The 14,353-nt window shown below is 37.2% G+C and overlaps 1 protein-coding gene across 1 annotated transcript; it reads right to left on the minus strand.

Annotated features, from left to right (window-relative positions):
* Positions 1-1,679: 1,679 nt before the first annotated feature.
* Positions 1,680-10,262, minus strand: LOC143292814 (AP-4 complex accessory subunit Tepsin-like). Its single transcript, XM_076603412.1, has 5 exons — positions 10,083-10,262; positions 9,083-9,194; positions 6,469-6,673; positions 5,760-5,900; positions 1,680-3,826 (listed from the first exon to the last, which is right to left on the minus strand). The coding sequence occupies exons 1-5, from the start codon at positions 10,180-10,182 to the stop codon at positions 3,758-3,760; spliced, it is 627 nt and encodes a 208-aa protein (XP_076459527.1). The 5' UTR covers positions 10,183-10,262; the 3' UTR covers positions 1,680-3,757.
* Positions 10,263-14,353: the final 4,091 nt, after the last annotated feature.

The following is a 14,353-nucleotide window of genomic DNA, read 5'->3' on the forward strand; positions in this document are numbered from 1 at the left end:
ACCAGCACCATCATGAACCACCTAGAGCAGCACAGCATTCTTTTTAACCGACAGCATGGCTTCGGGAAGAAAAGCTCATGTAAGACGCAACTCCTCGACTTCACAGATGAGCTTTTTGAGAGCATGGAGAGTGGCCAGCGGAGAGACATCCTTGTGATGGACTTCGCTAAGGCCTTTGATAAGGTGAACCATAGCCTCCAATTATACAAGCTCCACCATTATGGGATTCGAGGAGAAATCAATAGGTGGATCACTGACTTCCTGAGTGGCAGAACGCAAGCTGTAGTTGTAAATTGAGAGTGCTCAGACTTTGTCAGCATGACATCAGGAGACCCTCAAGGGTCAGTTTTGGGCTCATGCCTGTTTCAGGTCTATATAAATGACCTGCGGCAACACTGATGTCCAGCACACGTCTGTTTACAGATGACACTGCTGTGTATAACACGACCACTTCCTGGGATGATCAGTTTCATCTGCAGGAAGACCTCAACCAGCTTGCTGAGTGGGAGAAGAGATAGGACATGACCTTTCATCCTGTGAAGTGCTCCACACTTCCTGTGACCCGCAACAGAAGAGCCCTAACCAACGACTATGTACTGCGCGGGCATGCTCTGGAAACTGTCACCAGCATCAAGTACCTTGGTGTTACTATCACCCAAGACCTGAACTGAAGTTCGCACATTAACACCTTGTGCAAAAAAGCCAACAAGACCCTGGACTTCCTGAAAAGAAATCTGAAGATATGCTCCAGAAGCATCTAAGAGATGGCCTACAAATCCTATGTACATCCCATCCTAGAGTATGCATGCTCAGTCTGGGATCCTCATATTCAACAGAACATTGACAGACTTGAAGCCATCCAAGGAAGAGCAGCCTGCTTTGTAATGAGGCGCTGTAGACACACCTCCAGTCCCTCAGACATGATAGAGGATGTCAAGTAGGCCAGCCTTCAGGGCAGGAGACGGATAGCACGCATTGCTGTGTTTTACAAAATCCACCACAACCTGGTCCACACTGACCACATCAAGAGCTAGTTCCTGCTCCACCAGGGCAGCGACGAACCCAGTACCTTAAGTTTTCATTCCTTCCAAGGACCATCATGGACTGGAACAGTTTACATGATGATGTAGTGGAGGCCAAGATCATCGACACATTCATGTCAGGGGCCTCCAAATTTAAACTTCAACAGGACAGCCCTTTTTTTTTTTTTTTTTTCTTTTTTTTTGTTGTTGTTGCTTTTTTGCTAGGGCCTGGGCTCTCCTGGCTGAACCGGGGGTACTTAATGGTTGTGGTTCTGTTTTTTGTTTGGGTTTTTTTTAAAGATCAGATTCCCCCTCTACAACTGACAGAATAATCAAATTGATGATTGTGGTCGCTAACGAGAAAGATGAAAAAGACGGGGGCTGGGGTGAGAAAATAAAAGCTAAGCCAGGCAGGAGAATGAACAGGACAGAGAGGGAGCACCATTTCCCCACAGACTCCTTTACAGTATAGTTACAGTATAGTACATGCCACTGAATCTACAAGAGAGGGAGGGGACAAGCTTCAAATAAGCATCAATTAAAAAAGGATGAGGGATGGAGGAGGAAGGGGTTGAATGATAATCATATAAGAGATACAAATATCCTGAGGGCACAGAAGAAAAAGTCCATTCACATTAGTTATTAAATTGTATGCGCTGTTTGAGTGTTGGGTTAAACCTTTTCTTTCGTTAAAACAGCTATCAAGGTCCCATGGTTCACTTACCAGTATAACTCCTTTTTAATGGGTTTTTTTTCTCTCTCTCTCTCTCTTTCATTCCTATGTTCCACATGAACAATGATCATAGACAAAATTGTCTTGTGATTGAAAACGTTCATATGAGCAGTGACTTTGTATTATTCACTTTACAATCTATATGCATCACTGGTTAGCCCAGCAATGTTCGTGATTTTCTTTCGACCCAGCGTACATAAGTTTCGTGGATTTTGTAGATCATGTTTGGGGTAGTATACGTCAAATGGTATCTAATAATCCATTTCCCCTCATCCAATGGGAATATTAATGTTTTTGTTGACTCTCAATGTGTACTTGGTTGGTTTGGTTGTTTGTACGTTGTTTTTTTTAATTATTATTTTTTTTTGTTGTTTTCACAGGATGTATAGGCTCATTTGTTTGGGGCCTTGAATCTGTTGGCATTTGGAAGAGGAGGAATTTTGTTTAATGTCCTATCACACATACTGGTGATGACATCTGGGGATTGTTGGCTTTTATATTTCCCCAGTATTCCCCCTCTTTCATCTGCTGCTGTAAGTAAATCGCTTCGAGATGACTTCCTACTTTCTGAACTTTTTGTTTCTAATTTCAATAGGTTTCCCTATAATTAGTCTTTTCTTTGGAACCCTGGTATCATATTTTGTAACCCAAGCAATTATTTTATGCTTGTGATTCTTTGTGTGCATGTGCGTGCGTACATGAGTTCATGCATGTGTACGCGTGTGTACGCTTGTGTGTGTGTGTGTGTGAGTGTGTGTGAAAATAATCACAAAAAAAAAGAAAAGATTTTTCTTTAATCCATGCAAACCAGCCATTTTCCTTCCCCATAAAGACCACAGTTTACTGACCCACACAACTGATTAAATTCATTTCTTTATCTATTCATTCATTACACATTATATCACAGTGAGTATCAATGAGTAATTAATCATACAACGGCAAAACTTGTAAAAGTGTTTGTGTATGTGTGTCTCTCTAAGTCTCTGTGTGTGTGTGTGTTATGTTTATGTGAAAACAATCATTAAAAAGAAAAGACAAAATAAGAACAATCCCTGCAATCAACCATAATCCATACCCTAAAAACACATGCCTTTATTTGATACACGCAATTATTTGAATCATTTCTTTCCTTGTCAATCTACTACAAATTATATCACATTTTAATAATCATCAATGCTTTGTCTTAATACGAAATGCTTGATCTACAACCGTGTGTGTGTGTGTGTGTGTGTGTTGTGTGTGATGTTCACCTCATACGGGAATTATGTGTCTGCAGGATGCACACAACGTGTGTGTGTGTGTGTGTGAGAGAGAGAGAGAGAGAGAGAGAGAGAGAGAGAGAGAGAGATGTTCACTGAATATGGGAATTATGTGTCTGCAGATTTTTCTGATCTCCCACATCAACACATGAGCAGACCTGCTTGTGAACCTCCATGTGTATACACACAGAAAATCAAATACACATATTAAAGATCCTGTAATCCATGTCAGTGTTCAGTGGGTTACAAGAACACACCCAGCAAGCACACCCCTGAAAATAGGCTATAACTGCCTACATGGTGGGGTTAAAACATTTTTTTTAAAAGGTCATACATGTAAAAAGTTACAAATGTGCGAGTGTGTGCATTTGTACATGACTGAAACCTGACTGAATGACACAAGAACCAAATAATGAGCGCCCAAAGGCAGCTCTCCACTGGCGTTACCATGTAGGCAGCTTGTTGTGCAAATGACTGTTTTGTAAAGCACTTTAGAGTTTGGTTTCTGATACTGACCAATGCATCCTGGCAGCTGGCAATGTGGCAAACTTACAGCATTCTCAAAAAGGCTACTGCAACACTCCTCAGCAGTAACTGGTGACAGTGACAAAATTAAAAGCCCTGCCTTGCTGAAATTTAACGCATCAAGTGTACAATTCGCCCACATTCTTTGCTCTGCATGCTTTCTGTTTGAGAATTTAAAAACACATGCCAACAGTGTGTATATACGGTGAGTATAATGTTCAATTTGACTGGTCTGAAGGAACCAGGATTGTTGCATGGCCGGAATAGGTTTCCAAAATCCTGATGATCTGCAATCAGTCCAGCACAGAGGCATTGTCATCAATGAGCAGTTATCCAAATTTTGTGCAGTAAAGCACTAAAGAACGCCAAGGGAAAAATGAAAAATGATGCAAACAAAAGGATAATGAGAAAGAAAGTGAACAACATATAGAAACTGCGTTCCTTTGTGTGTGTCTGTGATATCCATCTGCTTAGTAAAAAACATGCATGCATGTGCATGTAAATATGCACTAAAATGTGTATGTGCATTTATTCAAGCCCTCTATGCACTATCTCATTGTTTGGTTTGCTTCTTCATGCTTCAGGGTACTTATTTCAGAGACTTAAAGTAATGCGGCTAATTACAGTACTGTCGTCTACAGAGTTGATGTGAGAAGTTGTCTGTGAGAATGTTGACACAATAGGGTGACATCTCTGGTGACACTTGGGTGTAAAACAGGTGAGTTTGGGGTCAAACACAATGCATACAAGTACATAACACATACATGTAGGGCAGTGTTTTGCTTGCAGGGTTTGCACATCAAAGCACATCATGCAGGTATTCACCGAGTAGTGCCTCACATGTATCTCAGAGCCATTCTGTTAGTCATATCCATGAAAAACTGTCATAATTGTCACTGTTATTGTCCTTATCACATGAATGATATGAACTTTGTCTCAAAGAGAATATATGCCTTCCATTACATAAGCAGTCACTAAACCAGAATCAGATATTATCTACACCATTTTTTAACAAAAACTATTCAGAAACGAAACTAATCAGATTATGTACACCATTTTTGAGCAAAAGCTGTTCAAAAATTAAACTATCTAAATACACAAGTCTATGTCACAATCATCACGTAATATGCCACACAAAGGTGACACGTGTGATACACCTTGAAGCAGTCACCCCAGTTACCACACAAATATGCACCACATAATTTTTATACTTGCACTTTTTTAACTTTTTATCACCTGCTATGTGCGCACCAATAGCACCAGCAGCAGCTAATTACACTTTCTCCTCATCATTCAGTTTAACAGATCAAAATAATCATCTGATAAAGCATTGTAAAACTCAACAGAAAACTGTTCAGAATCCAAACTTTCCACACATCCATTTTCTCTGGGTGTGTACACAACACATCAGCAAGAATGTTGGGGCAGTCACTTTCCCACGTCCCAGGGAGGGGCAGGGGGCTGTCTGGCATCCATTCCATTCATAAACACTGCCCCGCAAATGACCCGGTCAAGGATAGATGATGCCCGCTCATGACGTATGCATGAAGTTCAAACCGCTTTCCGCTAGAACCGATTTTCTGTGTCTAAGGAAGGAAAGGGGGAATTCTCTGCTGCATGGTTTTCCACCTCCAGGAATGGAGGGTAAAATTCCCGTAAACCAGAAAACCAAGCTGCAGGAATGAAAGAGTTAACATCCTTTTTTTCCCCCTCAAAATGTATGACTTTTTGTTTTTTATTTTTTGTATTCACATCAAAATGATAATAATAATAATAATAATGAATAAAAAAAATCTAAATTTATACATTTTGAGAAAAAACAATCTTTTTCTATTCTTCTCTTTCTTTTTTTTTTGTATTCACATCTACCCCCGAAAACAGAGTATGGTTTACATGGTGGGGTAAAAACAGTCATGCACGTAAAAGCCCACCCGTGTACATACAAGTGAATGTGGGAGTTGCAGCCCACTAACAAAGAAGAAGTATTCACATCATATACCTGTTACAGACTTAACAATAAATGATTACATGTATGCAGATAAAGACTTTAACACCAAAAAAATATTGAAAAGAAGATGAGAGATAAATCCAGAATGGAAAAAAAAAAAAAAGAATCTAGAAGACAAATCGGAAGGAAAATCCATAAGAAAAAAACGAGGAGACTATAGAAAAGTGGGGAGAAGACTGTAGATGCAGAGGAGAAAAGGGGAGAAGAGTCACCTTTTCAGCTTTGTCAGCAATGCGCTGGTCAGAACTGGAGTGAACCAGATGGTTCAGCTGATTTTGGCACACAGTGACGATGTAGTCCAGGCTCACAGCATCATTTCTGAACAGAAAGGTTTCCATCAGCAGCAGGGCTCTCTGAAATCAGTCCAACAATGCATCAGGTTAGGGGGAGGGGTCTACAATCTGACAAATATAAAACATATATATACCTCTCTATAACTCTGAAGCAAATCAGATCATGTTGCCTATACCCCAACTGATCACAAAGGGGCCATTTCAGGGCTGATGAATGAAACAAATACTTTGAAAGTTATGTGATATATTACAGAACTAAGCAGAAATGTGACTTAGCTTGCATAGATTTAAAGCTGACCAAACCAGTACAGTCAAGTAAAATAAAATGAAGGTCTCAATTGGCACAGTCAATTAATTTCAAGAAAACCTACAAACTGAGAATATTCTACTCTGAAGAACTGTCTAGATGCAGTTTAATGGATAACTGCAAGAAAGGCGTTGTAAATTGCTTATTTTTCATTACAGAAATCTAAACCATCCTTTGCTGCACTGTTGTCCTATCCAAAAATACCCACAACTTCATTATTTGAGATCATAACAAGGTTGTGATAAAGAGAAAAATGTTGCATGGGTTATATTCATAATATCAGACTTGAGAAGACCAGCAACGCTCTTAATCAGCACATACCACAACTACGTAATCTTCAGTTGATTGCAGTCGTTCGTTAATAAAATCCACCACTTTTTCACAGTTCAGGTTCTGGCACTTCTGTTTAAAGACTTTGAGTTGTGATGGACGCAGAAGGATAAACTGTGTTGTGTTGTCAAGGAGGAGATGTTCCATCACAAGCTGTTCCTCTGCTGACCAGTCAGTCACTGACACTGTCTCCAGTCTGTCACACAGAAACATACCTTCAAGTGGGTCTTTTTATCAAAAAAGAAAGTTTTTAAAAACATAAACATGCATAGTGTGAACAGTGCAAATTTTGATGACGTTGATGTCTTAAGAAAAAAATATAACCTTCGATGTGAGGGAGATTTTATTTTTGACTCACTTGTGTAAATAAAGTGAGTCTATGTTTTAACCCGGTGTTCGGTTGTTTGTGTGTGTGTGTGTGTTTGTGTATGTGTCTGTGTGTCCGTGGTAAACTTTAACACTGCCATTTTCTCTGCAAATACTTTGTCAGTTGACACCAAATTAGGCATAAAAATAGGACAAATTCAGTTCTTTCCAGTTATCTTGTTTAAAACAATACTGCACCTCTAGGATGGGCACAAAAAATATAAAAGGAAGCTACATTATATGCAAACTGCATTTATTGTTATATTTATATTTTTTTTAATTCTCTAAACTTGGCACTTTGATCTCATATTCTGACACAACAACAAGAGCAGCCATTTTTATCATTTTTTTGTTCAAACAGGAACTTCTTTTGCTAAGCATGGAAGTTATATTTATTTTGCATGTCTTTGGTGCAGATAGTAAAAAAGGGAAATTAATCTGTAATTAATGCTAGGGGACTTAATTTGCTTTAAACTGATCTTTCTCATCTTAAACATTACATTTTGAAATTATACTCAATACATAAAAAGCTTGTGTGTTTTACTCTCAGTGTACAGGCTTTCACTATGTTCATTCGCCCAAGTGGTCTTTTTCGGAAAATACTAAAAATCAATACAACGAGTGGACTTTATAGATCTATTGGCTGAGCCCTGAAGGTCATGGGCAAAAATCAATTGCGTACACATATTTATACATATTCAAAGCGCGTGCTCGTATTCTTCGCGAACGACACCATTTTGTTTCAAGTTGTTGACCTGCCCGTTCAATCCTATATTCAATGGACAATACACGATAACATGTGATGGAAAGTTGGAGAAGGAGACCGTTAAACATTTATTCAGAGAACGATTTGTGAACGCCTCATCACTTACTGGATTATCCCCCAAACTGCCATAAAAATATCCACAGAATCAGTCGGAATTCACAGTTAAAAATAATAAACCATGAGAGTTAATACCCTTGAACTGATGAAACAAAAATTTCCAATCTTGACTTTTCTCAAAATGAAGTCCTTTTCACTTCATACAACGTTTAGAAGTACTTGTACTTGGCTCTACATGCTATTAGTTTAACAAAATACTCAATTTTCATATCAACTTTAAAACTATAAAACTAGAATGAACATAAAAGAGAAACTGAATCGACCGTCGGTGTCAACCGGGTGTAACTAAATTTGTACATCTGTCTAGATACAGAGAAAATGGCTAAATGTTGCAGTGTGATTGCGGCGATAGCCACGTCTCCTTTACCGCGGACTTAAAAAGAATTTTTAATTGCCCTTACAGATTTTTTGAATGCCCAAGATACACCAGACTAATATGATTTAAACAGCATTCTCACTGCGAATACGATTCGATTTATAGCCCTTTAAAGAAGCATGTTTAAATATTATGTTTTTTAATGTCAGTAAAGGAGCCACGATAGTGTAATGGCTAAGACGGTTTCTTCACACAGAGTTCGAATCTGCCGTTAGGATTTTTTCTTTTTCTTTTTCTTTTAACCCGAAGCTTTATAATAACAAATACAGAACACATTTTAATGATTAGATTTTTTTTTTTAGTGTATCACAAGTGAGTCTTGAAGGCCTTGCCTCTCTTGTTTTTAGATATTTTTTCTTGCAACCATAAATTAAAATATACAATAAAGGATTTTCTCTCTTTGTTCAATGTGCACCCAAAACACACACACACACATACACACACACACACACACACATACCCATGCACACACACACACACACAAGCACACACTTGCACACACACATACACACACACACCAAATATTCTTATAATTTCTTAATAACCTAAGTTTTGTTCGGACTTGTTCTCGCTATTCTGTAGCCATGCAACCAAATATAATACATAATGAATGTGACTGCACTCTCTCTGATTGCCTTTACTTCTTCCTCAGAAATATAACAGCCATTTTATGTGGTCAAAAATTTATTCATGAAACAGCAATTTGTCTACTTCATTTTTCATGTCACACATTTATTTTCAATGCAACTCCTGTTTGATTCATTTTACAATGACTGTAAACCTCATTTCATTGCATGTGTTTGTGTGTGTGTGTGTGTGTGTGAGAGAGAGAGAGAGAGAGAGAGAAAGAAAGAGAGAGAGAGAGTGTGTGTGTGTGCATGTCTGCATGTGCATGCATGCGTGTGCATGCGTGCATGTGTGTGCGTGTGCATGTGTGTAATTTTTCCCCCCTTCACTTTCCAATGACATGCACACAGCACCTGTCTGATGAATCACAGCTCCCTTCACTCCCAGAACTCTGGTTGTGGGTTGTATGATCTGCACTGTCCCAGCCACCACCGGCACGGCCTGGGGCGTAAGACTTTGGTACCACTGTGTGACAGATATCCCACAGTACCGTCATCACAAGGGGTTCAAACAGACAGAAACACGCACAAGAGAAAGTTGAGAATGAGAGAGAACAGAGAAGAAAGAAAGAAAAAGAATGAAAGGACACAAAGAAAAGCAGAAAAAGAATAGACAGCTGCCAAATCCAAAACACAAAAGTTGAATTTTTTGCTGACATCATTACTATATCACACTATGGTGGCTAACACTTCATTATGAACAGAAGGTCTGGAAAAAGAATGAAGGAGCTGTGCTTAGCAGACTGCAGTGGGTGACCGTTCTCTAAATGGATGTGTGTCTCCACAGTGTTCAGGTTATAATCACTTTTGAACTGCTGCTGACTGCATTTCAGCATCAAATTAAAAACACTGCCATGTAGTTTTCATTTTGCAATTGGATTTTTTTTCCCTTAATTGGTTTCACCCAAAACAACCACCTTTCTGGCCAATGTTCTTTAGTATCTGTTGAGTGTGCACTTTTCACCAGCTCTTTATTGTTCATTTCTTTCGTTCCTTTCTGCATTTGTGGGCACCAGAAGATGACAAAGGAATTGAACCCAGGACATAGACTTTTTGCCTACTGCATCTGTTGTTCATTCAAACCAGAAAACTGGCAACCATCCCACTCGTTGACTAAATATTAAATTCAAGCTGATTTCTATATGTATGTGAGAGAGAAAGAGTGCATATTATATGTATTTGTATGTGTGGGGTGTATGTAGTATGTGTGTGTATGAAAGTCTTCAAATGTGCATGCTTGTGATGCAGACCCCTGTATGTGTGTGCATTTGTGTGCTGGTGCAACATGTAGGAAGATGTATCAAAGAAAAGCAGAGACAGAAAATGAGTTTGTTTTCAATGTGCATGGACTGACCTTTCTTTGCTGAAGGCACCTTTTTAACTAAGGCGGGGGGTTGTGGGGCCACAACAGGAGGGGCATAGTCTCCACTGCTGTTCTTCTCCAGCTGGGCCATCAGAGCAGCTTGACGCTGAGCTGATGTTTCTCCAAACTGGTCAGCCAGTTTTTCTATCCCCTCAATTATTGTGCTGCCCAATGATTCTGTGAAAAAAGAAGATGCAGTACTTTAGGTAGTTAAAAACCACCACTTCATATCAACTTTATTATTGTGATAAAAAGGCATGTCACAACTGAGCAGCTTTTCTAAAAAAAAACATAAAAAATTTCCCCCCCTTCTTTTAAATCAAAAAAAAAAAAAAAAAACAAAATTTGGGAAAAAATTAAATTTTTTCCCAAAAATTTCAAGTTTTTAATATATGGGGAAAAATTTTTTTCCGTTTAAAAAAAAAAAATTTTATGTTTTCAATTTGCGAAACTTGTTGAATAAAAACTTTTTTTGCCCCTTTAAAAACAAAAAATGTTTTTCCTTGTTGTTCCATGTTTTGCATCATGTATTTTTTTTGGGATATTTTTGTTGTAAAAAAAAACAAAAAATAAGAAATACAATCTGTTTTCCCTTTTTTTTTTCATGATTTGATACTTGAAGTGACATTTTTGTTTTCTTTTTAAATTTTTGTTTAGAGAAAAACCAGTTTTTTTTATGTTGGACCATTTTTTTCCCAAATTTTTGTTTTTTGTTAGGTTGTGTTGGGGGGTTTTAAAATAAATGAGGTTTCGAAAATATTTTAAATTGGGTGATGTTTGGTGTTTCAAAAGGATGATTTTTCAATTGTTCATGATTTTTTTCTGATTTGTGGAAAAATTTTTGATTCTGTTTCATTTAACATTGTGGAATGACCCCCTTAATTTTTCATGTTCATGTTTTTTTAAATATTTTAAAATTTTTGTTTTTTTGGGGGTTTTTCCATTTTTTTTTCTTTTTATGTTTTAAATAAAAATGGAAATAAAGGAAAATAAAAAGGAAAAAAAAGGGGAAATTTGGAAACCAAAAAAAATTTTCCCTTTTGCCCCTTTTTAAATTTACAACAAATTCCTTTGTTAAAATTTTTTTTGGGCCAAAATTTTTAAATGAAAAAAAAATTATTTTTATGAAACCCCCCACAAAGCCCCTTTTAAAAAAGGGCCCAAAAAGGGGAATCTGTTTTTTTTTGTATTTTTTTCGGGCCGGGGGGTTTACCCAAAAAAAACCTTTTTCCCCTTTTTGTTGATTTGGTTTTCAATCCAAAAACCATCCTAAAAACCCCTTTTTTTAAAAACCTTTTAAGAACCCTAGAACTAAAATGTCAGGTTTTATCAAAACTGGAAAAGAAGTAAAGTAATCTTAGTCAGAATGACTCATCATCTGCAAGAAATTTTCAAATTGTGCATGCAGCAGAATCATGCTGTTGTCTTGCAGAAAATGCTTAACACTGACAGGATTATGCCCAAAAAAATTGTATTCTCCATGCAGATGAATACAGTAAAACATAACCATAACAATTTTATTTCTCACTGCTTTTCACTCATTTACATTGCCGCTCCAGTGCCTTAAAATCAGGGAACTTCTCAGCCAAAGCATGTCATAATACAGTAAAACTTTGACTTTATGAAAAATCTTTGGACTGGTGACTGGGAGCTTTATGACATCATTATTACTTCTAGTCACTACAATTAGTCTTAAAAGTATTGTCACTGGCACCCTATCATTTCCCTCTGAAGATATCCATTTCATCATGAATGATTTATGCAAAGTAAATAAACATATCTCAAGAACTGATCACAATGAAATCCAGACACCACAATCACAATACATAAATCATTATATAAATTTAACAGGTAATCACTGAAAGGCAGTGAACTGCAGCCAAGGACACTTCCATAGCAAAAGACAACAGTGACATATAGATGTGCCAGGAGAAAGCTAACATCCAGTCACCATTTGATTGTGCACCCAGGACTGGTTTATTGTCCATATCAAGGTACTTGTACAAAAATGTGTAGTTCAGCATGTGCAAACATCAGAATAAACAGTAAATAAACAAATCTGAGTAAGTTTCAAGAAAGTTAAGAAAGTATTGCAGCACAATATAATCACACACAAGCATAGAGACATACAGACAGAAGAATCAAGAATCAAGAATATTCAATCCTTTGACCCCTTTTGGGGCATGGAGGATATTATATAATAGCAATAGTACTTTACACCAAAATTAAACATAAACAATAAAAATAACATAACTATCAGAAAAACAGAATACAAACTATATGAAACACAACATAAATGATGATAGTATTTTTCTGGTATTAAACCTCAGGATAGATCAGACTACGTTGCTCATCTTTGCAACATTACTTAAATTTATCCAAATTGTCTTGGCTGCATGAAATAAATTACACAGAAAGCCTTTTCCAACTTGAAAATATTAAACAATCGTTCAGCCTTTTTTTCGCTGACGTTGTATTGCAAAGATCTCTTCCGAATCTTTCTTCAGCAGAATAAGTCTAAGTTGTGTTATCATCTTTTTTTTTCTTTCTTTTTCTTTTTTTTTAATTACAAGTCCTACGTCATAACCATGTAATATATCATTTACTTAAATGAGGTCACATGAGTCATCATGTAAACATTTGTTGGCCTTTCAGCATCAATGATCTGAAGTAGATGACACTTTTGTGCAGCATCCCCACAACCTCCAGCAACACCTGAGACTGCACAAAAGGACTATGCACACCCCAGCGCACAGCAACAAAGTGATTAACAGTATAATCATTAACTTTTTTGTTCACGACTTAGCAAATGTATCTTATTGTTAACAATGACACAGTTCATATATGCATAATATCTTTGTATTTTCCATTCCTTCCAATCAAATTACATTTATCAAATCATTTATACATACAATTTTCAGTCTGCAAGTCAATGAGATTTTACTTTCAACACATGCGCACAGTCACGTTCTTCACTGTCGAGCAGATCACAAAGTTGGCTTCCATCACCACATGAAATCATCAAGTATTTTAATGCATGCATTGAATGTCCAGCTAAAAGGGCATTATAGTACACAGACACATACACATTACTCTCCTCTTCCCATCTCTAACCACAAACACAGCCATTCCCACTTCCACCCTGCTCCCCACTCTCAGAACCACACTTTCCCTCCCTCCATCTCATCCATCCTCCTTGCACAAGCTTCCATTTATTAAAATTATGAAAACAATACTCACATTCTAATCACATGAACAATCCCAACCCCAATCCACCCACCCACACATTGGCATACAATTACTACACACATATACCAAATTTTAGGGCCAAAAAAGAATGGTTAAAAAAGGCGCTGGAAAAAACCCCCCAAACCCTTGAAAAAAAAAGGGGCCGTTGATTCTTTTTGACACTGGGGGAAAAATGGAAAATTTTCCCTTTTTTTTCCCCATTAAATTGTGCAAAACCTTTTTCTTTGTTGCTGAAAAAAACCCCCGGGGGTTTGAGCACCCCGGGAATTTTAAAAAAAGCAACCGGGAAAAAGGACCTGAAAACCCCAAATGTCCAAGCGGGGTTTCGGTGGGGTTAGGGAAACAAAAATTTTTACCCAGGGAAAAAGCACAAACCCCCCGGGGGAAAACCCGGGGGTGGGGTTGCCACTGGCGGGGAAAAAAAAAAAAAAAAAAAAAAAAAACCAAAACCGGTCAAAACCTTTAAAAAATGTTACAAAAAAATCTTTTTTTCCTTGGAAAATTTTATGTTTTGCGGGGCCTTTGAATTTTTTTGAAAAAAAAGTTTATCCCCGGAAACGAATAAAAAAAAAACCACCCAGTTACCCCCTCTTTCTACCCAATAAAAGGGACTGGTTCCAAAAAAACCCCCGTGAATTTTTCCTTTAAAAACCTGGTTGCCGAAGGTTAAAACCCCCCAATAAAGTAATTTTTTTCCCCCTTAAAAAAATCAAATTTTTTTTAAAAAAAATTCGTTTTCTTCTTAAGAAATTTAGACAGGTAAAAAATTAATACAAAGCAAACAAAACAAAACCAAAAAAAAACATTTTTTTTAAAAGGAAAAAAAAAACCCAAAAAAAATAATTGGAATTCTCCCCCCCTTTAAAACACCTTAAAAACTAAAAAAATTTGGCCGAAATTTTGGCCCCTTTCTGTTTCAAAATTAATTTTTTTGGGTTTTAAGCTTTTAAATAAAAACATTTTTTACAAGAAGACCCGAAATTTAATAAACCCCGGGGCAAAGGGTTTTTGCC

The sequence above is a fragment of the Babylonia areolata genome, chromosome 1, assembly GCF_041734735.1.
Source record: "Babylonia areolata isolate BAREFJ2019XMU chromosome 1, ASM4173473v1, whole genome shotgun sequence".
Taxonomy (NCBI): domain Eukaryota; kingdom Metazoa; phylum Mollusca; class Gastropoda; order Neogastropoda; family Buccinidae; genus Babylonia; species Babylonia areolata.

Bases quoted from the DNA above. Each gene is read 5' to 3' on its own strand.
- LOC143292814 (XM_076603412.1), bottom strand. From the start codon at position 10,182: ATGGCCCAGCTGGAGAAGAACAGCAGTGGAGACTATGCCCCTCCTGTT. The intron at 6,674-9,082 runs GTGCTGTGTGCA...TCTGTGTGACAG, and splicing joins AGCTGTGATTCATCAGACAG to ACTGGAGACAGTGTCAGTGA. The intron at 5,901-6,468 runs GTATGTGCTGAT...GACTGATTTCAG, and splicing joins CTGAAGATTACGTAGTTGTG to AGAGCCCTGCTGCTGATGGA.